Source organism: Acinonyx jubatus, chromosome A3 (genome assembly GCF_027475565.1).
Source record: "Acinonyx jubatus isolate Ajub_Pintada_27869175 chromosome A3, VMU_Ajub_asm_v1.0, whole genome shotgun sequence".
NCBI lineage: Eukaryota > Metazoa > Chordata > Mammalia > Carnivora > Felidae > Acinonyx > Acinonyx jubatus.
Window position 1 is genome coordinate 56,915,949 of NC_069388.1, and position 25,205 is coordinate 56,941,153.

General features: G+C 43.5%; 1 protein-coding gene across 2 annotated transcripts in view; it reads right to left on the bottom strand.

Annotated features, from left to right (window-relative positions):
* Positions 1 to 9,811: 9,811 nt before the first annotated feature.
* Positions 9,812 to 25,205, bottom strand: part of IL1R2 (interleukin 1 receptor type 2) — a 34,507-nt gene continuing 19,113 nt past the window's right edge. For both annotated transcript variants that reach the window (XM_015065153.3, XM_053200386.1), the window contains exons 4-9: positions 19,877 to 20,057; positions 17,202 to 17,376; positions 15,014 to 15,076; positions 13,834 to 13,969; positions 12,125 to 12,267; positions 9,812 to 9,999 (exon numbers count right to left, since the gene is read on the bottom strand). In XM_015065153.3, coding sequence (XP_014920639.1) covers positions 9,860 to 9,999; positions 12,125 to 12,267; positions 13,834 to 13,969; positions 15,014 to 15,076; positions 17,202 to 17,376; positions 19,877 to 20,057 — 838 coding nt within the window. In that variant the 3' untranslated portion in view covers positions 9,812 to 9,859. The remainder of the gene's footprint in view (positions 10,000 to 12,124; positions 12,268 to 13,833; positions 13,970 to 15,013; positions 15,077 to 17,201; positions 17,377 to 19,876; positions 20,058 to 25,205) is intronic.

Consider the following 25,205-nt stretch of genomic DNA (forward strand, 5'->3'; position numbering starts at 1 on the left):
GCAGCCATTGCAGCTCCTGGGTGATTGGTTTGCTTGCTTGTTTGTTAGCATGTAGTTTCATATTAAGGCTGTTCGAAGTAGGATGGGGGTGAAACAGGGGGGCAGGCCCTGTAGTGACCAAAGCAAAGACAGGAGCCTTTGGAGGCAGACTGCTCCAGCCGGACCTTGAACTACATTAGCTACAGGCGTGTGTGGCATGATTTCAGGCAAAGCTGAATGAAAGTGGACTAAGCCTTTTCAGTGGTGGTGGTACTGCATCTAAACTGCAAAGCTGCTGAGTGCCTGTGCTGCCCATGGGCACTGAGACGTTCTAGCCCTGCAGTCAGTCCCAGGATCAAGCAGGCAGAGCCAGATCACGTGCCCCAGCCGCCTTCTCCACTTAGGCCAAGGACAGTACTGTGGAGGGATGTATTTTAAATCCATGTGCCTTGTCCATAATCTAAGAATCTTAAAATGCTCAAATAATTGCTGAGTGAGTTTCAATGTGACATGATTCTTGCTAGATGGGTTCGCAAGAATTGTTTGTTGAGGGAACGTGGCTAAAACCATGTTTCAGGCAGTTTATTAGGACAGTAATAAAGGAAGGTACAGCACAGATAAGGCAGAGTAAAGGGGCCATTAGGACAATGGCATTGAGTCTGGCCTGGGGTAGATGTTGAACCGATAGCATATAGTGGGATTATCCAGTTTAAGAGAGAAGATGAGCAGGGGGCTCTGGCAAGCCCAAGCTTATAGAGTTTATAGTGTTCACATGGAAGAGGCAAATGAGACAAAAATCTAGAAGAATGTGCCAGGGTGAATGAATGAATGAATGAATGAATAATGCTTGGTCCAGAAAGCAAAGGAAATTAAATGAAGGAAGGCTTTCAGACCCACAGGTGCTAGAAAACTAAACAGGACAAGCCAAGGTTCCAGTCCAGCTACTCTGGGAACCACCTGCATGGCATGGAAATTGCTGGCACCCTGACCACTGACAGCAGAATCTGTGCAGGTGGAGCCAGACTTCAGCAACATTGCTTCAGGCACTCCATGTGATTCCAGTATGTGGCCAAGGCTGGGAACCCTCCTGCTTACCTGGTGCACACAGGGTTGGAGCACATCCCTCTGCTTCAGAAACATATTTAAGTGAGTGGGAAGTGGACTAAATGAGGGAGGGCATTATGGGGGCATTTGTTGGAATGAGCACTGGGTGTCGTGTATGTAAGTGGTGAATCACTGGGTTCTTCTCCTGAAATCAATACTACACGGCATGTTAACTAACTTGAATTTAAGTTAAAAAAAAATAAAGATAAAGAAAGATTTATGTAGGGGAAATGCTGCAGAGGGTCTTGATCATTCAAAAGCTGAGGGAAAATCAGGAACAGAGAGGCATGTGGTGAGGGGATCACTCTCAGGGAACCTCAGGGGCACAGGCAGGGTCTGCGATCTGCTGAGGGTGATTTTTCAGTCAAAGTGGGGCTGGAAGAGATGCCTGCCCTTGGGAAAGGTGCAGAGGCCTAGAAAGTTCCACAGCAGGAGGCCATGGTCACTGGTGCTCTGGCCCAGGACCACATGGCCTGCTGACAACATACCAGGGAAGCTCTGTCACCAGGCAGGGCCTGAAACACAGGACTCATCAGAACAGGCCATGTAAGAAGTTCTGAGTGGGGAGCTGGGTGGGGAAGAAAGACCCCAGGAAAGACCCAGAGCCTGGGATAGGGGCTTCCTCTGGAGACACATACGTTACTCAAGAAAACATCAGAGATCCAAATGCTAAGATAAGAGGCACAGGTGGAATTTTCCAGATGAGGTCCCCATGGTGCTGTCACTAAGGCTTGTGGGAGTAGTTGCCCCAACAGATTTGACATTCCCACATCGTGGATTCTGGACAAACCACGTGGGACTCAGACTGTGAGTGTGCCTCACAACCCCCCGGGGGCACCACCGCAAGCTTCCCATCAGCGGCTCTGTCATTTCCAGTGAGTTCCCTGGGATGCCAATGCTGCTGGTCTGGGGCCGGCACTCCAAGAACCGGCTGCCTGCACCAGCACCCAACTGCCCTTCTCCCCAGCACCCCTGGGACTGCTGTGGTCACTGCTGACACCTAGTGCCAGGTGGGAGCAACCATGGTCTGAGAAATCAGCTCCAGAAGCCAGGAAACAGCTTATTTTAAAATTTGGCGTGAGTGGAGTCAGGGCTGTGCTAATATTGCATTAACATCTGGGACTTTTTAAAGGGGACATGTGAGAGGCCAATTCGATGCCCAAGGCCTCGGCACCACACCCTTCCCTGCAAGAGACAGAAGACGGCCTAGACCGCAGTCCCCTGTCCCTGGACAGAGAAGCCGTCCTGCTGGGACCAAGCAAGGTAGAATTGGGGAGGAGGAAACTCAGACTTCTATTTCAACATTTTTGAGCTTTGGTTTCTTTATACTCGCATTTACAAGGGCAGGATAATTTACTCTTTGAACTTTAATGTCTCCTTGGGAACCTGATAGTGCAAAAAGAATTTAAAATCAAACCTGGGCTACAGAATATTATTTTACAACCTTTTCGTGCTAACCCTTGACAGGTTTATGGTGACTGCTTTACCAGCTTGAGTTTGCTTGATAAAGGATGTTTGATATTCTTGCGAAAAAATAAAACTGGGGCATAGGTATTTTGTTGGCTCTTTACTTTTGGCCATTTATTTCCTTGCTGAACTTCTGGCGAGCTGTCAGATGAAGCTGGGCATAACTGTATTAACCCTGTGTTTCTGACACCTGAGCTTTGCTGACCCTGAAGGGACTGCCCTTCCCTAGTTAGCCCATTCAGGGAGCATACTTTTCAAATGCACACCAACCAACCCAGAGTCCACAACCCAACTACCTCCTTTATCAGTCTCTCATGCTCTCGGGGCCACTATCCACCTGCCCTAAGCCAGGTACCAGTGAATGAAATTACTCAGTGAAATTAGTCAAACTGGCCAACCTGAAGCTTGCCTCCGCTGTCCTGTCCATTCCTTCCTCAGAAACCATACTTGAATCGCTTGGGTGGCTCAGTCAGTTAAGCTTCTGACTTTGGCTCAGGTCATGATCTCCTGGTCCTTGAGTTTGAGCCCCACGTCGGGCTCTGTGCTGACAGCTCAGAGCCTGGAACCTGTTCGGATTGTGTCTCCCTCTCTCTCTGCCCCTCCCCCACTCACACTGTCTCTCTCAAACATAAATAAACATTAAAAAAAAAAAAAGAAGCTATAGCAAAGGCCATGCTCTCCCTTCCCTCCCTCTGCCTCCTGACCCACCCTGGTGCTTCCCCATGTGGCCCCTGCTTGGCATGGGCTGCCCCCTTCAGGGATCTATAACAAACCATCTTTTCAATGACAATCATTGCCTGATTTGTTGGTCTCACCACACCTGAATAATAATAAAACTGACATTTTAAAACAGTAATTTGGAACAGGAAATTTAATTTTTTTTAAGTTTATTTTTGAGAGAGAGAGTGTGTGTGTGTGGGTGTGTGTGAGCAGGGGAGGGGCAGAGAGAGGGAAACAGAGGATCCAAATCAGGCTCTGCACTAGGAGGACAGAGCCCAATGCAGGGCTCGAACTCATTACCGTGAAACCATGACCTGAGCCGGAATTAAGAGTTGGTCACTTAACCGACTGAGCCACCCAGGCACCCCTGGAACAGGAAATTTAATTCCCATGCTGTCCCTAACCATTTCTGAGCCTTCAGGGGGCTAAATCTACATTGCCCACCACCAGGTCCAGAAAAAGTTCATGTGTTTCCAGGACAAGCAGCCTCGGAAAGGCCAACTGGTACTGTGTGGGTGGGCTGCCCACCTTCACCCTGCGGGATTCAGGCTGGTTGGAGTCCCACAAGACAAGAGAACTAAAACCCTGAGGAATTCTGTAGGGGAGAGGGGCACTTGGGTCCCCTTCCTGGTGCTTCCCCCACTAGAATCACTCTTGTCCCCTCATGGATTCCAGATGTACCTCTGGTGAGTTTGGAGAGGAACCAGACACATGCATCTCAGCTCTTGTCAGTGGCCGGGTCACCCCCAGGAAAGCAAATATTTGCTCTGCTCCTTCTTTTCTGTATTCTTGTAAAGGACTCGCCCCTACTTGGGGCCAGCTGTTCTCCAGCTGTGTTGAGGCCTGGGAGTCAGTATCAGTTGTTTGTTGCCATACATCTAAGCCACATTATGATGTAATATTTAAACTTAGCCTCCATGCCCTTGTCTCCAAAACATGGGTTACAGTATTCGCCCACAGATATTTTGAGGATTAAATTGAGTAAAACATATAAAATCTTGCACATTGTAAGCAATTAAATGTTGGTTTCCTCTTCTTCCTTGCTTTTTTCTCCCTTACCTAAAGCTTTCTCTGGCTTGGTCCTTGCAGCTGGCTGAGCAGCTCTTGGCCCCCTGTGACCCAAATCCTTGACCTCCCTCAGGAGCCTGGTAACTGCAGACAGGCCATTTCTGAAGAACCAGCAAGCAGCACCTCTGGGAGTTTCTTTGCAGGAGACTTTGTTTTGCTTCGCTTCATCTGAACAAGAATGAGGAAGAATTTTCTGCAGTCACGCTAGGGAGAAGAGGCATACTCCACGGCTGAGCCATGTGGGAGAAGGGCTGCAGGCCCCCACCGCCACTGCGGTTGTCTGGCTGGCCACATGAGCCATGAAAGGAGAGCTTCTGGCTCCTGGCACCGCAGCTGACAGAAACTGCAGCCCAGGGTGGCGGCTGGATGGCTTGTCCTCCGGACACCCTGGAACACTGCCTTCTGTTGGGGGACAGTGCTCCATTGGAGGCCAGATACAGTACTGAGGAGCCTTGAAGAGATGGCATGTTTAGCAGCTGTCTGTAGACGGGGACAACAGCAGGAAAACAACCACTAAACACGAGGCCCATTTATGTGGCCAAGTAAGCTATTGGCAGGAGTCGTGCAAATAACCAGTGCAGATTTGGGAATAGGGGCAGGAGCCGGGAAACTTGGAAGAGTCCTACTGGTGTCCACACAGGCTGGCGAGTCCTGGGAAAACCCAAGCAGCACACAATTTCTCTATTCACCCAGCAGACGCTTCTTAAGTACCTACTAGGTGGCGAGGCACCATGTCAGGTGCTAGGGATGTGGGGATGTGTCAATGAGCAGAAGCGATCCTGTCCCTAGAAGATCTTACCGTAGACATACAACCCTACCCACTCTGAAAAGCCCCTATATTTTACCACAGCACATGAAATACTTGAGACATCAAATTTAATTTGAGTGCACAAATGTTCGTTCGTACCTGTTACTGGCATCCACTGTCACCCGCAGTTAGTTCTTGGGGAAGTGGTATTTCATTACATAGGGCTTGTTTTCCTACAGGTAGCATGCCAGAATGTGAGGTTGTCAAATGCTATTTACTCCCCCATCCCCCCAATTTTGTGGGGGGAGGTGAAAAAAATCTAAATTGGAAGGTTCAACCAACAGAAAGAACATAAAACAGATGAAAACATTAAGAAAACACCTTGTTTCTTTTGTTTGTTTAATTTGGACTCAGATGTGCAGAATTAATCAGAATCCTAAGTTGAAGATGCACACTCTTCATTGGTCCATGAGTGGCCTGTGTCTTAATCTGTTTGATCAGACATGATGAAACTTACATCTTCCTAACCCATCCCAGCCCTGGTCACCTGATGTGTTCACTATCGTGAGCCTTGGGTTTCTCATGCTCTTGCTTTCTTAAATTTTAGACAATTGTAAACCCTTAAAATCACATATGCACTCTTTAAATACAGATACATACACATCCAAATATAGTTAAAATGTAGTTTTATCACATATGTGCTCTTAAATATAAATATATAAAAATACATGTATGTATGCATATATGCATACAGAGAGAGCTCTTAGTTTTAGTTGTTTTTCATTTTATATAAAAAGGCATCATGCCGGGGGGACCAGGGTGGCTCAGTCGGTTGAGCATACAACTTTGGCTCAGGTCATGATCTCGCGGTCTAGTCCATGAGTTCAAGTCCTGTGTGTGGCTCTGTGCTGACAGCTCAGAGCCTGGAGCTTGCTTCAGATTCTGTGTCTCCCTCTCTCTCTGCCCTTTTCCCTCTTGCACTCTGTCCCTCTCTCAAAAATAAATAAGCATTTAAAAAAAGGCATCATGCTGTCAATAGATGTTTCTGGACTTGTTATTTGCTTAAGATTTCTAAGGTTCATCCATATTGTTGCATGTAGCTGTATTTTATTCACTGTCACCACTGTAGAAGATTCCACTGTGCCCAGCTTATGGATTCATTTTATTGTCTGGTGGGTATTTAGTTACTTCTATATTGTTGGTTTTTTTCCTCTGTATTTTGGAAATTTCTAGACATTTGCAAAAAGAGAGAGAGTTGCATAAGGAACCCCTAGGCACCCGTCACTAGTGTTAACAATCATTAACACACAGCCAATCATATTTCATCTATATTCCCTGCCCCTGCCATGGTACTGGACCTTTTTGAAGCAAATCTCAACTATCATCCATAAATATTCCTGTATGTCTCTTAGAAATATAATGACTCTTCTTTTGAGGTGCCTGAGTGGCTCAGTCAGTTAAGCTCCAACTATTGATTTCAGCTCAGGTCATGATTTCATGGTTGTGGGGTCGAGCCCTGCATCTGGGTCCGCACTGATAGCACAGAGCCTGCTTGGGATTCTCTCTCTCCAACTCTCTCTGCCCATCGCCCCCCTCAAAATAAACAAACCTTAAAATAGAAAAAAAAAGAAATATAATGGCTCTCCTTTCAAAATATAACAATTCCAACATCATGCTTATACCTTGATATTATCATAAATGTGGTGTCCAAAATTCCCTCCTATTCTTTCTAAGAGCATGACCCCCAACTTGTGAACTGTGGACAGGAGGAAGTGCATAAGCCGTGCAGTCAAGGTGGAGTCTAAAATGTTGTTTTCTGGCTGCAGTCAGCTTCTTTTCCAGGTCATTGTTGAAGCTGCCAGAATCTGAGGGTAGGGAACTCTGGAGAGCACTGGAGGAGGAGTCCCAGGAAGGAAGAGGGATGAGAGTGGGGTGGTGCCCAAGCCTGAGGAGCCAGAAAGGCAGAAGCACCCAGAGAAGCCCCTTGCAAAGTCCTCAGCCCTTCTTCATTCCAAACCTTGCCTCCACCTCCTTCACGGTGAAAGTTCTGATTCGATGCTAAAAGGCTCTGCCTTCTCCTTTCCTTCTCCTTCCTTACACACTTACAAAACAGGAAAGGAAGGACAGAGAAGATAATAGCAGGGAAATATATAAGTAAGGCCCGAAAACTGCCTACACATTTCCTCAGTCTAAACCAGTGGTCAGAGAACTTTTTCTGTATGGGACGAGATAGCAAACAGTTCAGACTTTGTTGTCTCAACTACTCTGCCTTCAAAGAGCCAATGCAGCCATAGACAGACAATACATAAACAAAATGGCATGGCTGTGTTCTAATAAAACTTAATTTGCAAGGGCGCCTGGGTGGCTCAGTCAGTTCAGCAACTGACTTCAGCTCAGGTCATGATCTCACGGTTCGTGAGTTCTAGCCCCACATCGGGCTCTGTGCTGACAGCTCAGAGACTGGAGCCTGCTTTGGATTCTGTGTCTTTCTCTCACTCTGCCCCTCCCCCACTTGTGCTCTGTCTCTCTCAAAAATAAATAAACATTAAAAAAATTTTTTTAACTTAATTCACAGAAACACAAGGCCAGGCTACATTTGTCCAGAAGGCTGAAGTTTGCCAACCTTTGGCCTAAACAATACAACTATTTTTATTCCTGTCTATTCCTCCTATGGTTTTGATTATTAAACATTGCACTCTAGTCCCTGTTATCAACCCCATTTTCCAGATCAGAAGACTGACAGGGAGAGACTAATGGCCTTGCCTAGGATCAGAGGCACCACATGGTAGACCTTGAATTAAACCTAAGAAATCAGTCTTCAAAATCCTTTGGTTTTTTTCCACCCTTTTCTAGCTGGATATGAATTTTAATATTGTCATAATCACATAAATCGCATAAAATATACAATTTTTCCATAACATTACAAGTATTTCAGTCTCTCATTCTTGTTAATTATAATTTATAATTGATGCGTAATTGTTCATCATCATGGTGATGAGTTTCACTGAAATATTTCATACATCTGTTTATCTTCTTTTGTTCAATTACTGTCTAAGATTAATTCCCAAGAGCAGCATCCCCAGGCATCTGCAGGGCCCTGGAGTGGCGTACCCGGGAGGGGGGCACTGGCCTGTGGCATTTGCCAGTTTCTATGGCGTCAGTACTCCCAGGGTGGTGGATTTTAAGCTACCAACATGACATCACTGAACGGAGCTCAGAAGAGATGCTACACTCAGCTCTTGCAAGAAGATACAAGCTGTTCCCAGCACCCCACTGGCTTGATACAAATTCCCTTTCTACTTCCCAGTACCAAGTTATAAATGGAATTACAGGAAATGGGAGTTACCATTTGGAAATGACCTTGAGTTTGCCTTTAAAACTTGATAGTGTGTGTGAGTGCTTTGTTATCTCAATGTCACTTTAATTTACATCTCTGATTATTACTGAAACAGATCACTTTTGTATGGTCTCATTATGTGTTCCTTCCATAAATTCCCTATTCATGTTCCCCCATCTATGAGGGTCATGACACCTTTCTTTAAACCCTGAATTAACTGTATAGGCTATCATTAATTCCTTGAACTCACCTGACATAATATCTTTTACCTTTTGCTTTCATTCTTCTATTAGGCACGAATTGTAACATAATTAAGTCCATCCATCTGTACCCTGCCCATTCTTGTATTTTATTGGTAGTGAACAAAAGAAAATACATCCTAGTTTCATTTATTCTACAAACGTTTATTAAATGTTCAGTGTATGGCAGGCACGATTCCAAGTACTGGGGATACAGCCGTGACCAAAATAACATCTCTGCTCTCATGCAAATCCGCTGGGAAAACCCACAAATAAATAAGTAAATATGGAATGGAAGGTTTGGTGATGATAAGATCTATCACACACAAAGCAGAGGGAGGGGACAGAGAGGGATGGAAAAGAGGTGCTATTCAGAAGTGCCTCTGGGAAGGACTCTTGAACAAAGACTCAAATAAATGAAGGAGTGAGTCATGCTAATTTTTCTACAATTTGATTTATTTAAATTTAATTTATCAATTCAACTGGGATTCTTTGGGAGGAGTAACATGATATAAAAGGGGTCCTAGTTTTGTTTTTTTTTTTCCAATGTGTATGCAATCATCCCAATACCTTTCTTTCCTCCTTACTTTCAGAAGCTTTGTTGTAAAGTTGAGTCTGTTTCTCAGTTCACTAATATGTCCTAATAACATATATTTTTCTCACAGTCTACTCTATTTTAATTGTTACTTTTTGGCTCGTCCTTTTGAAAAAATTCAGCAATTCTTGCTGATTCTCCTTCTGTAGCATTTCTAAAGCACTCTTTCTGGTCTCAAAATGAAATTCCATCTTCCCCAAACGCAGCCTACATCTTAACTATTTTTGTATCTGTAACACCTTCCACGGAGCATAGCCAAGGTAGACTTCTAATGCGCTTTTGTTAAATGACGAATGAATGAATTATAAAACTCACCTAGATGTTTTTGACTCTAACTCAGGCCTGGGGGCACCTCACTCTTTTAAACAGGTCACAAGTGGCAGGGAGCTACTCACCCGCCCACATGCACACTTCCTCCTGTCATTCAGCTTCAGGATAAACATCACATTCTTTCTTTAGGGCTTCACCATAAACACAGCAGCTCTGTTAAACTGAGGAAGAGCACTATCTTCGAAAAGGTCAAGCCACTTCCATGAAAAAGGATATCGCTTGGATTTGAATTGTTTTATTGCCTTTATTTCACTCGTGTAAGATTGAAAATCTTAAGGGCCAGTCTTTAACGTGGTCAAACCATATGTTTTTCCAGTTCTGTGTTTATACCGTCTGTGCATCCATATTCCCACCAAAACCAAGAAGACCAGGGAGAGGGGGGCCAGCGCAATCCCCCAGGAGAATGTGGTAGCTGTAGGAAGAACAGAGTCACATGGTGGGTGGATGGAACATTCTCTCACTGCCAGGGCAGGACAGTGCAGGGCAGGTTTACGGAGAAGACAGGAAGTGGGGTTTGTCTTTTCTAATAATAGTGCACTGATTTTTTAGAAAGCATGTCCCTCACATCAGGTCAAGGATATTTGAGAATGATATCTGTGGCATTAGGGAAACAAGGAAGGTAGAACAAAAATCCAATAAAGAGAAACAGCAGAGAGTGGGGTGACGGGTCATGGATCCTTGTTCCGCCCGTTGAATAGTGTGCAATAAGATGGTATCTGTTTAGCGGCATCTGGGAGGCTTAGTCAGTGAAGCGTCCAACTTCGGCTCAGGTCATGAGCTCACAGTTTGTGAGTTCGAGCTCCCATGGGGCTCTGTGCTGACAGCTCAGAGCCTGGAGCCTGCTTCAGGTTCGGTGTCTCCCTCTCTCTCTTTCTCTCTCTGCCCCTTCCCCGCTCACCCGCTGTCTCTGTCTCTCAAAAATGAATGAACATTTTAAAAAAATAAAAAAAACTAAAAAAGATGGTATCTGTTTAGGCCTCAACCAGCCAACTATGACTTGGCCAGGGTACAGTCTGCCCCTTTCCAATGACTGTGGCTGTCAGGAAGATTAAGTAAAGTAGCAAAGGAAGAGAAAACAAACTTCAAATAAAGGAGCCTTAGGTGTCAAGATTATTGCTTGGACCCAGCTATTTTACATTCTACTCCTTGGTATCCCTGTGTTATGAAAATAGAGTACAAATAAAAACATAACAAGTACACACAAGTACATAAGTGTTACTGGACTCGACGATGAAGCCAGAACTCTACATTTTAAAGCTATTTATCACAGTCTGTCTAGGCCTCCAGGAATCAACACAATGTCACACCATTTCTCCAGATGATTCTTCTCTCTTAAAATCCCACAAGGTTTAGAAATGAGAAAAGCTTTAATTTTCCAAGCAGCCGCCCAGAGGCACCTCTCAATGCTGGTGACAGGCTTTCGGCCATGCCTGCTGCCATGAGGCATGGCCAATCCAGCACAGGACATGCAGGGAGCGGGCTCACATTACAGAAATGTTTAAAGGGTCTCAGCTTCAGGACCAGACAAACCATAGGTTCCTTTGGGTCACAGTCTGAACCCCAGAAGTGAACTCTGCTTTCCGTGGGACCCTTCCTTTCCAAATCTCTACAACTACTGACCCTTTCATGGAAATGATCTAGGACAATGGTTCTCAAACTTGAGTATGAAAGGAGTACCGCCCAACTGCAGTCTTTTGCCTTACCCTGGGAGAAGCTGGGTAGATGTGGGGTGAGCCAAGGGTTTTGTGTTTCCAACTAGTGGCTTAAGACATCAGGGGTGTTGTCATGCTCTGCCCTGAGGCTTAACCAAATCCTCAGCTTTTCAATTACAAGTCTGTCTGCAGCTGCCTTCCCAGTAAACACAGAGAATGTGGAGCGATTTCTTTGATTGCTACAGACTGCCCAGAAGGCATAATGAGACTGTAGCTGGAGATCACTTCCGGCTTGTCGCCTGTTGACCTCTCTGGCTGCCAAGGGTCTCTGCACTACCTCTATTTCCCTTTCCCACTCAGTGCTTAAACACTGGGAAGAAATCAACTTGGTCAAAACGATAGCATGGGCTTTTCTTCTTTCTTAAAGGTCCATTAAATGGGCACTGGGTTGACTGGACTATAGTCTTGTGCTTTCTCTCCTCTCGACTGATGACTTTAACCCTGAAGCTGCCCTGAGCCCCACATATCTCCCAGCCCCCACCTCTCGGGGAAGGGAGTTTCTCAATTTCGGGATAAAGAATGTCCCACCCTTCCGCTAGAGGCCTCAGGAAGAAACAGGTGGTCTTGCTGATCCAGGGCAGAACCAGATGAGGACACAAGGATATTTTTTAAGTTTATCACAGAACCACTTTGTCTTTTTTCCAAAAATCAGTTTGCTGCTTAAATTTTGATTTGAATATACTCTCCCAAAGCCAGCCTCCACCCGACAAAAAATAAATCAGAAAAAAATGAGAGATCTGCTTTCGGTGGCCTAAGCAATCACGTGGAAAGCCAGTAACATTGTCTAGCAGCCACAGAACATCAAACACGCTGCTTGATACATACCTTCTTTGACCGTGGTACGTAGCATCTGAGTACTCAGTGTGTTGCGCACAACGCATTTAAAATCCGTGTTCAAATCCTCTCTTATGACTGGATCAAAAATCAGTGGCACTTCAATGTAGTTCTCGTTATTTTCCGAGTATTCCCTGAGGGAGGAAATAATCACTCACACATGATGTATCAAATGCAAGTTCGTCTTTACAATGGAGACATCCAAACACTCTCAATGAGAAGGATCTATTGTGCTTAAATTGGTCTCAACTCATAAAGTCAAGGGCACTTGTCATTCATTATATTTGTTCCCTATCTGGGAGAATTTCTAAGCCTGTGCCTGAAGGTGAGAGTGACACTGAAGCTGTTGGGAGTGACACTAAAGATGTTGGTGCCTGTAACAGGATGCTTGTCACAAGGAGAACTTAACAGGAGCCAGTTTTGTTTGGATAATGGAAGAATCCATTTTTTAAGGCCATTGATGAACAAAGAGGCGGCAGTGGGAATAGAAATGTCTGGTTTGGGGAAACTTAACTGTAACACCAATAAATCATTTGCATATTGAGGAGGAGGGAGTTTCCAGGAATCCTGGCCTCCTTGGTGTTTCCTCCTCTCTGCTCCTTTGCCAGCTGTCATTCTGGAAACTCAAGTTGGGAGCAGAGAGCCGCAGATGGGCCAGGGAATGGCTCAAGTCAGCCATTTGTGGTGATGGTAATCTGAAGATGCTTCACTGCTACTGATGAGCATGAATAAAAACATCATGTATGTGGATCTACTAGGACTATCTTTTTTTTCTCCTTGGGAGAAAATAGGCTCCTTTAAGTGAGTGGACAGTGTGAGTAAGCCCACATGAGGCATGTTAGCAATGCCAAGCTTTTCTCAACAACGACTGTGCAAGCAAGCAGCTGTGCTAACCACATATAATTCTGACCTGCTAAACTGCATCCAGAAAGGTATTTTTTGATAGGTCTTTCAAAAAAAAAAAGATAAAAAATTGGCAATTGAAAGTTCAGGCTAATTCAGAGTACCAAAACTACAGTTTTAAAAATCTTTGATAATTGGGAACATTGAATGGTCTCCTTCCTCAAACAAATGGTTCACACTTACAGGGTCTGACTGTTCTACTTTCAGAGTGAGAAAACATATTCCAAAGAGTAATTCTTATGAGAACAGAATTCTTCCTTTCTTTTAGTATTAACCTTCCTTAGTGCCTGCAGCAGTCCCCAGTTCCTTGAGAAACAAAGGAGGCCCTTGGATACTGGGACTAACCTTTAGTCTTTCGAGGAGTTTGTGAAAATGTTTGACACTCAGGTTGCTGAGTGCATAGTGGAAATGTATTAACTCCAAAGTTTTTTGGGTTCTTTTTTTTTTTTTTGAAAACTGCAAAAATCGACACACAAATGTTTTTGAAAACTGCAAAAATCGACACACAAACGAAACAGCTAGAAAATGCAACATCGATGCCAAGTCAGCAGCAACTCAGCTCCTAGAGAAAGTTTGATTCTCAAGAGCAATTGGTAATGCTTAGCAAAACTCAGCGTATAAAATCCTAAAACTCCAACAGTTTAGAATCAAAAAGATTATTTTTAATGTAGAATGTGTGTCATTACGAATAGGTTCAGTATGACCTTCTCTAAAAGGAAGAGCAAAGCCCACATCAGTCCCCTAACAGCTATGCCTAGAAGATGCTTCTCAGCTGACAAAGATCTTCACACACTTACTGGCGCTGCCCCTCGGTCACACGGCCTCCCTGGTACGCGCTCTCTATGCTGGTGGTGTTGGCCATCCACCACAGCATGGTGGTCGAATGTGTGCCAGCTCCCAGAAACACCTTACATGGGATTGTCAATCTTGACCCTGCATACAGCAAGACAGCACACATCATACGTCAGAACCCAGCCAGGAAACAGGGGTCACACCAGTCCTTGCGTCCATCAGCAAATCTGAGTGGTGGACCCTTCCCCATCTTCTCAAACACAGGCACAGGCCTGTCTGAACCCCAGCCTGACTTGAGTGTGGCTTTTGACCTTCATTGAGCCACCGGGACCCCTGAGCAGCTTTTCCTTCTGGAAAACAGGAGAAATGAGGCCCTCCTACACGGTCGATGCTGGCATCGAGTGGCATCCCATTAGACATAGTGACGTTCAACAGTGAAGTGTGTGTGAGCCAGAGTGAAAAATGGAGACCTTGTCGGTCACTTTCCTCACCCCAGTCAACCAGCTGACTAGCTATTTCGGCAACAAGAGACTGTCTCTTGGGGCCAGTAGTGGCAGGATCAGCCTCACTTTACAAATGGACTCTTACGGAGGGGCGCCTGGGTGGCTCAGTCGATTAAGCATCTGACTTCGGCTCAGGTCATGATCTCCCAGTTCATGGGTTCAAGCCCTGCATCAGGCTCTGTGCTGACAGCTCAGAGCCTGGAGCCTGCTTTGGATTCTGTGTCTCCCTCTCTCTCTGCCCCTCCCCTGCTTGTGCTCTCTCTCTCTCTCTCAAAAATAAATTAAAACATTACAAAAAAAATTTTTTTAAATGGACTCTTATGGAAAAAGCTTAGCGTCAGCCAAGTTTGGTAAAGTGAATGATTTAAAATATACTACAGGTGCTGGCTACATGAGGGAATCATGCTGTTAATCCTCTCATACAGTTAAGAACTGTCACCAGAATGTTCAGATTTTTACATGCAGATTTTTGTAGGTACGGTTTTCATGTAACAAAATAGACCTAATTTCAATCAATGCCACTTCTAACATCTCACAGAAGGAAATGTTCCCTCGTATCTGTTATTTCTGCCTCTCACGCTGGGGTCCTGGGGTCCCACCCAGGGGGGTCACAAGGGTCTGGGACACTGCGCTTAGGGACTGCAGGCACCTCTGTGGGTTACACGGTCCTTGCGGGCCTTACCCAGTGAAGCTAAGATGGTCTGGTGGGGGGAGATAATCACAGGAATTGTCTCCTCTTCTTTTTCTGAGAATGATAGGAGGAAAAAAAGATTCAATTAGGAAAGCCTTCATTTCCAGCTGAGAGTCAAGTTCCATTGTTTAGCTAATTAACAAAGTTCTCCTCTACAGTATGGCCAGCCATTGTAAGATTCGACCTTTGTCTAGCAAAGGAAACAGGCTCTCCACAAAAGTGAGCATCTCTGGCCAATGCCTTTCCCAGAAGAGATATTACTGGAAGAGGCCACACTTAAATACACATTCCACTAACAGATGTTCTTTGCTCTGTGATAAATAATTAACCATTCCCCTCCCTGGCTTCCTGAATAAACCCTTAATAGCAATGTTCACAATGTCCACAAGATAGGCTTTACCCCAACATCTATTTGCCCTAAAATATCTCCATCCTTTCCATTCCTGCCTCTGAAGAGTCACTCGAAAAAAATTTAAAAAGGCACAAGTGTTTGGGAACCACCTGTTTATACTGTTAATCCCACACTGAGTGACAAAGAGCACAACCCAGCATTGGCTACTATGTCTTGCTCATTGAAGACGTAAACTCTTTTGGGAAATAGAGGTGGACTTCTGAATAGCAACCCAACTTCCCAAGAGAAAGGTCTCCCAACCACTTGAAGAAACTGGGCACCTGAACTAGAGCAAAGAGCGTGACTGGGGGTGGGTGAAGGGCTGCCCATCTCCATAGCTGCTCACTCCATCCTTACGCCTTTCCTGGCAGAGTCTCTTGAAATCCTAACGTGAGTAAGCATTAGGCAGTCTCACAGCAGAGGACCAGATGGCTTCTTGACCATGACCAGGAGTCTCCTCCCAGCCCCCCAACAAACACACATAATCGTATGCCTGCTGCACAGATGCTGGGGCAACAGAGAGGCGGTGAGAAAAGAGCCTCAGGGGCTAGAAACCTCAGTGCTTCTCAAATTTGAAGGTACATCAGCATCCGTGGGCCGCATGTTAAACACAGATTGCTGTGCTCCCCCCACCACATCCCTGTTTCTAATTCAGTGGGTCTGGGGTGGAGATGAGAGTTTCCAAGTCTAGTGAGTATCCAAGTGCTGCTACTTCTGGCTGGCCCAGGACAACCCTTTGAGAACCTCTGAGAAACAGTGAGATCATAACACTGGGTAATATGAAGGTTGGTCGCCCCCTAGTGTTCATATGCAGTATCACATAAACTGGATAATTAGGAACCCCTTCAAAATCCTGGGAAGTTTCCATGATTCCCTGTGGGGGAACAAGTTGTTGGTATGAATGAACCCTCATAAGACAGTAAAATAGCCTAGAGATTTCAGTTCATAACACAATTTTCTCTGTAGTAAAACTGAATCTCTGGATTCCCTGTGACAAAAAAAAATGTCTTCTCCCTTCAATGACTAATTATTTAACCTTAATGTATTTTCAAAGCCCTCCAAAATGCCTTAAAAGACTCCAACTGTGTACTTGTTCAGTATATAACATAAAGAAAAGCAGCATACTCTTCAGGGCAGAGTCCAGGACTTAAACAGTTTTATGTTCCTTGCACCAAGCTTGATGTCCAGCATGTAGGAGGTATGCAATAAATGTTGAACAATTTTAAATACTAATCAACACTGTTAACAACATTACTTTCAAGTAGAACTCATTTAAACCAAAGAGAGCACTCACTATTTGAAATTCTAGTTTCAAGGGCCACGCGCCTTGGGGAAGACAAAAAAAAAAAGGGCATTTTCCACTGGATATGCCAATGTACAGCCTTCTAACTGAAAAGTCCAATAAAATTCTAGTATCCAAGAATTATACATAAAGTTATGGCAGCCATGTTCTGATCGCTGGCCCTGGAGCACAAGCCTTCCAAAAGGGGTTTTCCAAAGAGACCTTCCAAGTGAACCACTGTTTGGCCCCATCTGCTGGTGTGTTTTAGCCTCACACTTGGAACCCTATCAACGACCCAGGGATTCAGCTTTCCTCATGAAAACACCCTGCTTTCTATCTTTCAAAGGTTCACACATGTCTTATTAGACTGATGCTTTAGGAGAATTGGTAGGTCTGTCTTCCTTTCCTGCCAAAGACATTCAAGGAATTCCACGGGGAACCCTAATTTGTTCTTTACATGCTTGCTATTGACAGGGTGGAAAAGTACCTCAATGGCAAGTACTCACTGTTGACACGTAGTTCAATATTCCTAGTCACGTTGTACTGCATGCCTTCGTGGGCGAATGTCATGGCACAGCTGTAATAACCCGCATCCTCCACAGACACATTATGTATGAGTAAGCGAGAGGTTCCCCTCACACTTAGAAACTTCTCATTGTCTTGATCCAAAAGGACAGAATCCTTAGGGGAAAATATTTTTCAAAGTTATACTATGTACTAATTTATATCTCAAAAGCTATATGAATAGTATCAGTATTAACAATTGATGTTGAATATGCAATCCAACAATTGCCCTGGTATTTACTTTACAAATGTACTTTAGGCATACTATTAACTGTACTTCTTAGCAGAGGGAATTTGTTAACATAGAAAACATAGTTGTAGGGTGCCTGGGTGGTTCAGTTGTTAAGTATCTGACTTCAGCTCAGGTCATGATCTCAGTTAGTGAGTTCTAGTCCCACATCGGTGGTCTCAAGCCCCATTTCTCTCTCTCTCTCTCTCTCTCTCTCTCTCTCTCTCTCATCCTCTGCCCCTCATGGGAATCTCTTTCTCTCTCTCCTTCTCTGCCTCTGCCCCTCAATCACTTGTGACTTGAAAAGTAATATTCAGAAGAAATGATATTGCAGTAATTACTTTAAAGATTGTTTCAATTTTAGGAGTCAGTAAAGATGGGAGAAAATTTGTGAAAAAAAGAAAAACTAAATGTGAGAAATGAGAGCACACTTCCTATATGGGTGAGAGATTCTGTGGGTCTTACACAACAGAATCCTCAAGAGCAAGGCCTCCAGTAACAGAAAAAAAACTGAATGTGATTCAAAAAAACATCCTAATGAGCACACAGTGTTCTCAGGAAACTATCTTTCAAAACCATGATGATCGAAACCTTGCAATAGTCAAACATAACCTTGAGCTGTTTCAGACTCTTGCTCTGAATGGTAGCAGAGACATAACTGGAAAGGTTTGTCAGCTAATGGCTCATAAAGTATTATTTTACAATCTATCTAACCAAAAAGAGATTTTATTGTTCCTAACAGGAGGAGCCAAACATGAAAAAGCCAAACAGGGCTCAGTACCCCTATTCCTCCAAGGCCTCTAAGCCCCCAGGGGTCCCCTGCATGGCAGTGGTATGTGGAGCCTGGCCTCCTGGGCTGGAGTTCTGGCTGCACCATCTACCAGCTGCGTGACCTTGGACAAGTGCCTTACACTTCTGTATCTCCATTTCTTAATCTGTAAAATGGAGATATTAACAGTCCCTACTTTGTTAGTTTATGCCAGGGAATCCAGAATAGACTTCTACCCAGTTCAGACTAAGTAACGATTAGCATTGATATCCTATACATATCTTGTAGCTATGATACCAGTCAACTGGTTGACCTATCCTCGATTACAGAATTAATTTGTATCAAATTGTATTTTTTGTATTTTTTTAATGTTAATTTATTTTGAGAGAGAGAGAGAGAGTGCAAGCAGGGAAGGGGCAGAGAGAGAGGGACAGAGAATCCCAAGCAGGCTCCTCACTGCTGGTGCAGAGCCAGACACGGGGCTCAATCCCACACCCTGCGAGATCGTGACAGAGCCAAAATCAAGAGTTGGATGCTTAACCGACTGATCCACCCAGGTGGCCCTATATCAAATTTTAAACAAATTACAACTTTTCAGCATCAGTCTATGGTCTGTCTATATCAGGGATCAGCAAATTTTCCTGTAAAGGACCAGATAGTAAATATTTCAGGCCTACATTCCACATGACCTCTGTCCTCTGGTAAGTTTGAAGAGCTATTCAGCTCTGCCCTTGGAGTATGAGACCACAGACACAGAAAGTATGGCCATGTCCCAGTAAAACTTTATTTATTGACACTGAAATTTGAATTCTATGTTATTTTCATATATCATGAAATACTAGTCTTATTTTTTTAACCATTTAAGAAAGTGAAAACTGGGGGCGCCTCGGTGGCTCAGTCAGTTGAGTGTCCAAATCTTGATTTCAGCTCAGGTCATGATCCCAGGGTCGTGGGATTGAGTTCCACATCAGGCTCCATGCTGAGCATGCTTAAGATTCCCTCTCTCGCTCCCTCTGCCTCTCTCCCTGCTCTCTCTCTCTTTCAAATAAAAGAAGAAAGAAACAAAGAAAGTAAAAACTATCCCGAGCAAATAAAAAAGGTGGCCATTCAATTTGGCCACTGGTTATAGCTATCATTTGCCCACACCTGGTCTACACAAGTGATCTGATGATAGTATTTATTCAATCAGGCAAGAAAACAAATTGTCTATATTTACTCCTTTAACACAAAAGTTAATTATCATGTGCTTTAAAAAAGCTTCATTAATATGTGTACACAGTTGTTAAATAAACAATGGGTTTTTTTCCCATTGCTATAGACAAATGACAGTAAAAAGCTATTCTCTTCAACTGCCACTTACTCTGCATTCATTCTACATTCTGTCTTCTTAAATTCCTACTCTGAGGACCCTTGCCCCAGCCACATAAAGATGAACAGAACATATTAATCATTGCCCTTTTTAAACTAACTAGTTGAAAAAAAATCAGAAATATAAAAGTGAATGTGTTATCTTCAGAATGGGTATTTTATATCCTTCCTGTAGTTGGTAAGACACATTTTAATTAAATGGCAATTTAAAAAAAAAAATTTTTTTTTAATGGCAATTTTTAAAGATGTACCTTGTACCACTGAATCTTCATGTCCATTTTGTTACGGATGAATTCACTCAGCTCAGGGCAAACTAAGGACCCAGAGGTTGACAACGTAAGAATTTGCGGGTATGATATGAAAGGCAGGGAAGCTTCTGTCTTCTCAAAAACCCTGAGCTCAGTGGACATTTCATCACAGTAAGACGTGTTTCTGATATAAAAGAGAAAAAAGGATAATAAATGACAAGGAAAAATAACAGTAAAGCTAAATGACATTAAGAATAATTTGGGGCGCCTGGGTGGCTCAGTTGTTGAGTGTCCGACTTCAGCTCAGGTCATGATCTCATGGTTCATGAGTTTGAGCCCCACAGTGGGCTCTGTGCTGACAGCTGGGAGCCTGAAGCCTGCTTCAGATTCTATGTCTCCCTCTCTCTGCCCATGCCCCACTTGTGCTCTGTCTCTCCCTCAAAAATAAAATAAAACATTAAAAAAAAAACAAATTTCCCCAAACCCATTAAAATCTGTGTTCTGCAGTTTCTTGATTAGTATCACAATGCTTCTCTTCCTGATCTTTTTGAGTCCTTGAGAGACAAAACTACAAAAAAGTACCACATCATAACTATTGTAAAAAAAAATGATGACATGGTCTGCATTTTTCCCAAAGGACCCTCTGCAAGCCTGATTTCAACCCCATTGAGGGTCACTAAGAGATCCCCAAATACCCTTCAAACAGGCCTGAACCTTTCCGGGTTCTAGGGGGTCCCTGAGCACAGCCCCAACACAATTCAACTTCCTAGTGCAGAAAGCCATATCCAAAAAGAGAGATTGTTTGCAAAAAGCCACCATTTACCTAGAATAAAGTTCCCTTTACTTCTCTTGGGAATCATCTATGAGCGTAAGACGAATTTCAGAAAACTGCCGAGAACTTTGTGTAAGATCTATAAAATATTTTTACAATACTGCATGGGGAAATGAACTTGGCAAGTTTGTTTTGTTTTTAATTTGGGTGGTTTTGTGTGTGTGTGTGTGTGTGTGTGTGTGTGTGTGTGTTCTTTTGGTTTTGTTTGTTTGTTTTTTGGTTGGCCTAACTCTAATCTCAATATCATAATTCTATCAAGACCCTAGAACTGGGAAAATGGCAGAGGCAAAACATTGATAGAAACATAGGAAAAATATAGAAAAACATGAAAATACAATGGCCTCAGCTAAGCCCCTGGTATCTAAGAAACAACACCAACAGAGACCATGAAAATGTGTGCTGTATAAGGAAGAGGCAGGGGGAGGGAACCTGTACAGCAGAAGAAAAAACAATCTATATCTGAAGAAGGAACAAAATGTAAAAAATGTATGTGAAAGAAGTAAGTGTAAAATCTTGCTACCTGAGGGGCACCTAGGTGGCTCAGTCGGTTAAGCGTCTGACTTCAGCTCAGGTCACGATCTCGCGGTCCGCGAGTTCGAGCCCGCGAGTTCGAGCCCGCGTCGGGCTCTGGGCTGATGGCTCGGAGCCTGGAGCCTGCTTCCGATTCTGTGTCTCCCTCTCTCTCTGCCCCTCCCCCGTTTATACTGTGTCTCTCTCTGTCTCAAAAATAAATAAACGTTAAAAAAAAATTAAAAAAAAATGAAATCTTGCTACCTGAAAGTAAAAAGAATTAATTCAAATATATAGAGCCAATATCTGTATTATATTTCATGTCTGGTTTAAAAAAGGAAAAGAATGAACAAACATTTTAGGCACAAAGAAATTCAGGAAGTTAACTATCATCTTGAAAAATATATAATCTCATTGTAAGAAATGTAAATGAGGAGGGGCACCTGGGTAGCTCAGTCCGTTGAGCAACTGACTTGAGCTCAGGTCATGATCTCATGGTCTGTGAGTTCAAGCCCTGCGTCGGGCTCTGTGCTGACAGCTCAAAGCCTGGAGCCTGCTTCAGATTCTGTGTCTCCCTCTCTCTCTGCTCCTCCCCTGCTCCCACGTTCTCTCTCTCTCAAAAATAAATAAGCATTAAAAAAATTTTTTTGAATAAGAAAAAAGAAATGTAAACGAGGACAAGTCTAAAGAAGAGTGTACACCTGAAAAGAGTCATCCCAGCACCTGGAGGAGATACATGCCAGGCCCTGTGTTGGGTGCTCTCTATATATTATCTATTCTCCAACCCTATGAGGCAGAAATTATTATTATACCATTTTTAGATGAGGAAAATTAGGTATACAGAAATTAAGTAATTTCCTAAGGCTGTACAACAACTAAGAAGTCAAACCAAGGTTAGAAGCCTGGTAAGGCTTTGGGAAAACCCATAAATTAGGGCAGGATCTGTGGAAACCAAACTTACTATGCATATTGAGAGTTACAAATCTGTTCACATTTTTGATCTGGTAATTCCCCTTGGGCAAGACACTCCGTGAAAATGACGCAAAAGAAAGATGGGTGTGGAATGATTTGATCAACACTCACATTCTCCACGTGGTGTTACATCCCCACAGCAAAGGGGTGGTGGTCATTAGTGTTGTTCACCAAATGTGTCCAATTCCCCCATCCTGAGCATACAGTGGAATTAACATGTCATGGCCCCACTGTGGGTGGGTGCAGTTATGTGACTCTTTCTAGTCAATGAGATATACGTGTGTCACTTCTACACCAAAGTTTTTTTTTTTTATGTTTATTTATTTTTGAGAGAGACAGGACAGAGCACAAGTTGGGAAGGGGCAGAGAAAGAGTTTGAGACACAGAATCCAAAGCAGGCCCCAGGCTCTGAGCTGCCCAATGTGGGGCTCGAACTCATAAACCACGAGATCATGACCTGAGTCAAAGTTGGACGCCAACCGAGCCACCCAGGTGTCCTTGCACCAAAGTTTTAATAGCAATCTCCTTCTGGTATGGCAGCCAAATTTGAGATAGTGACTGCCCCCTCAGTCTGGGTTCTCAATTGTCTCTGAACCCAACATGGGTTTGTTGGCTTGTTACATGTGTGATAAATAAGCATTTGTGGTTTTAAGCCACTGACTTGCCCACCCTGGTTGACAGAAAGGTCTTGTGGGTTCTGGATCAGAAGATTATAAAAATCACAGGAACAGGGCTGTTTCATGACCTGTGACTATAAATCCAAAGGGTATTATGGCAACTGCCGGTGATTCTCAATCCATTGGGAGCCCAATCTTAAAGCTGGAAGAGAGTTCTAGAGATCAGCCAGGTAGACTCTCTCACATGCTATGAAACTTTGACCCACACTGAAATTTCTACCGCCCCTCTCAATCTCAGATCTTTTTTCTTTTTTTAATTTTTTTTTTAACGTTTATTTATTTTTGAGACAGAGAGAGACAGAGCATGAACAGGGGAGGGGCAGAGAGAGAGAGAGGGAGACACAGAATCAGAAGCAGGCTCCAGGTTCTGAGCCATCAGCCCAGAGCCCGACGCGGGGCTCAAACTCATGGACCGTGAGATCGTGACCTGAGGTGAAGTCGGATGCTCAACCGACTGAGCCACCCAGGCGCCCCTCAGATCTTTTTTTCTACAAGAATAGAAAATAAAATGAGTATGAGGTATAATTTTTTAAAACAACCATAAAAACAAACTTTAAAAGACAAACATCACTCAGCTGACATCTCCCTGATTTTTGCATAGTATCACTACAAGAGTCAATAAGCATTGCCTTCAGGAAAGAAAAGGCACTTTCGTGTATATATTGACCGTCTTCTACGGTGCTCCCTATAACTAGGTGCTTCACATGCTGTGATTTCATAGAACTCTCCCAACAACTCTCTTTACAGAGGAGAAAACTGAAACCCAAAAATGCCAAGTAATAAGACCAACATCCTACCAGCTAGAAAATGAGAAAGCTAGGATTCACACCCATACTATTCTAACCCAATTCTGTTCTTTTTCTTGCACTGTTAAGTTTTCCTAGTAGTGCTCCTTAGGAAAACATTAGAATTCTTTTACACTAAAAGGAAAGAAAAACCATGCATTGATAGCTATTGTAAAATCAAGCATTCACATTTCCCTGCTATGGAAGTAAGAGATTGTCTATTTCCTAGGCAGGATTCATTGACAGGATGATTCATTGACACACTGGACTATGACTCAGCCACAAAAAAAGAATGTAATCTTGCCATTTGCAACAACATAGATGGATCTGGATGGCATGATGCTAAGTGAGATAAATCAGACAGAGGAAGATAGATACCATGTAATTTCACTCATAAGTGGAATTTAAGAAACAAATGAACAACAACAACAAAAGAAACAAACAAGACTCTTAAACACAGAGAACAAACTGGTGATTGTCAGAGGGGAGGTAGGTGGGGGAATGGATGAAATAGGTGAAGGTGATTAAAAGTACACTTATAGTGCTGAGCACTGAGAAATGTACAGAACTGCTGAATACTCTACACCTGAAACTAATATAACACTGCATTTTAATTATTTTTCCATTTTTAAAGGAAATTAAAAATAAGACAACAAAAAACTTTGAAAATTAAAACTAGGCAAAGGACTTGAACAGACATTTGGCCAATAAAGGACTTGGGTATATGCTTAGCATAACTAATCATTAGGGAAATGCAAATCGAAAGCCCAATAATATAACACTTCACACCCAGTAGGATGGCTATTATTCCTCTCCAAAACAAACAAACAAACAAACAAACCCCAGAAAATAATAAGTGCTAGTGAAGATGAGGAGAAACTGGAAGCCGTGTACATTGCTGGTGGGAATGTAAAATGGAGGAGGCACTGTGGCAAACAATGTGATGGTTTCTCAAAAAATTATTAAACATAGAATTACCATATGATCCACCAATTCTCTCCTGGGTATATACCCAAAAGAATTCAAAGCAGGGACTCCAACAGATTTTTTTTTTTTTTTTTGAGACAGAGAGAGCATGAGCAGGGGAGGGGCAGAGAGAAAGGGAGACACAGAATCCAAAGCAGGCTCCAGGCTCTGAGCTGTCAGCACAGAGCCCGACATGGGGCTCGAAGACTATGAGATCATGACCTGAGCCGAAGTCGGATGCTTAACCGACTGAGCCACCCAGACACCCCACTCCAACAGATCTTTGTACACCTATGTTCAGACCAGCATCACTCACAACAGCCTAAAGGCAGAAGCACCATAATTACCAAAATATGGTATATTTATGCAATGGAATATTATTCCATTGAATAATGTTGAAAAGGAATGAAAGTCTAATACACACTGCAGTATGGATGAACCTTGAAGACACTGTGCTGAGTGAGATAAGCCAGTCACAAAAGGACAAACACTGTAGGACTCCACTCATATGAGGTATTTAGAGCAATCAAACTCATAGAGACAAAAAGTAAGATGGGGGTTGCCAGGAGCTGGAGGGAAGAATGAGGAAT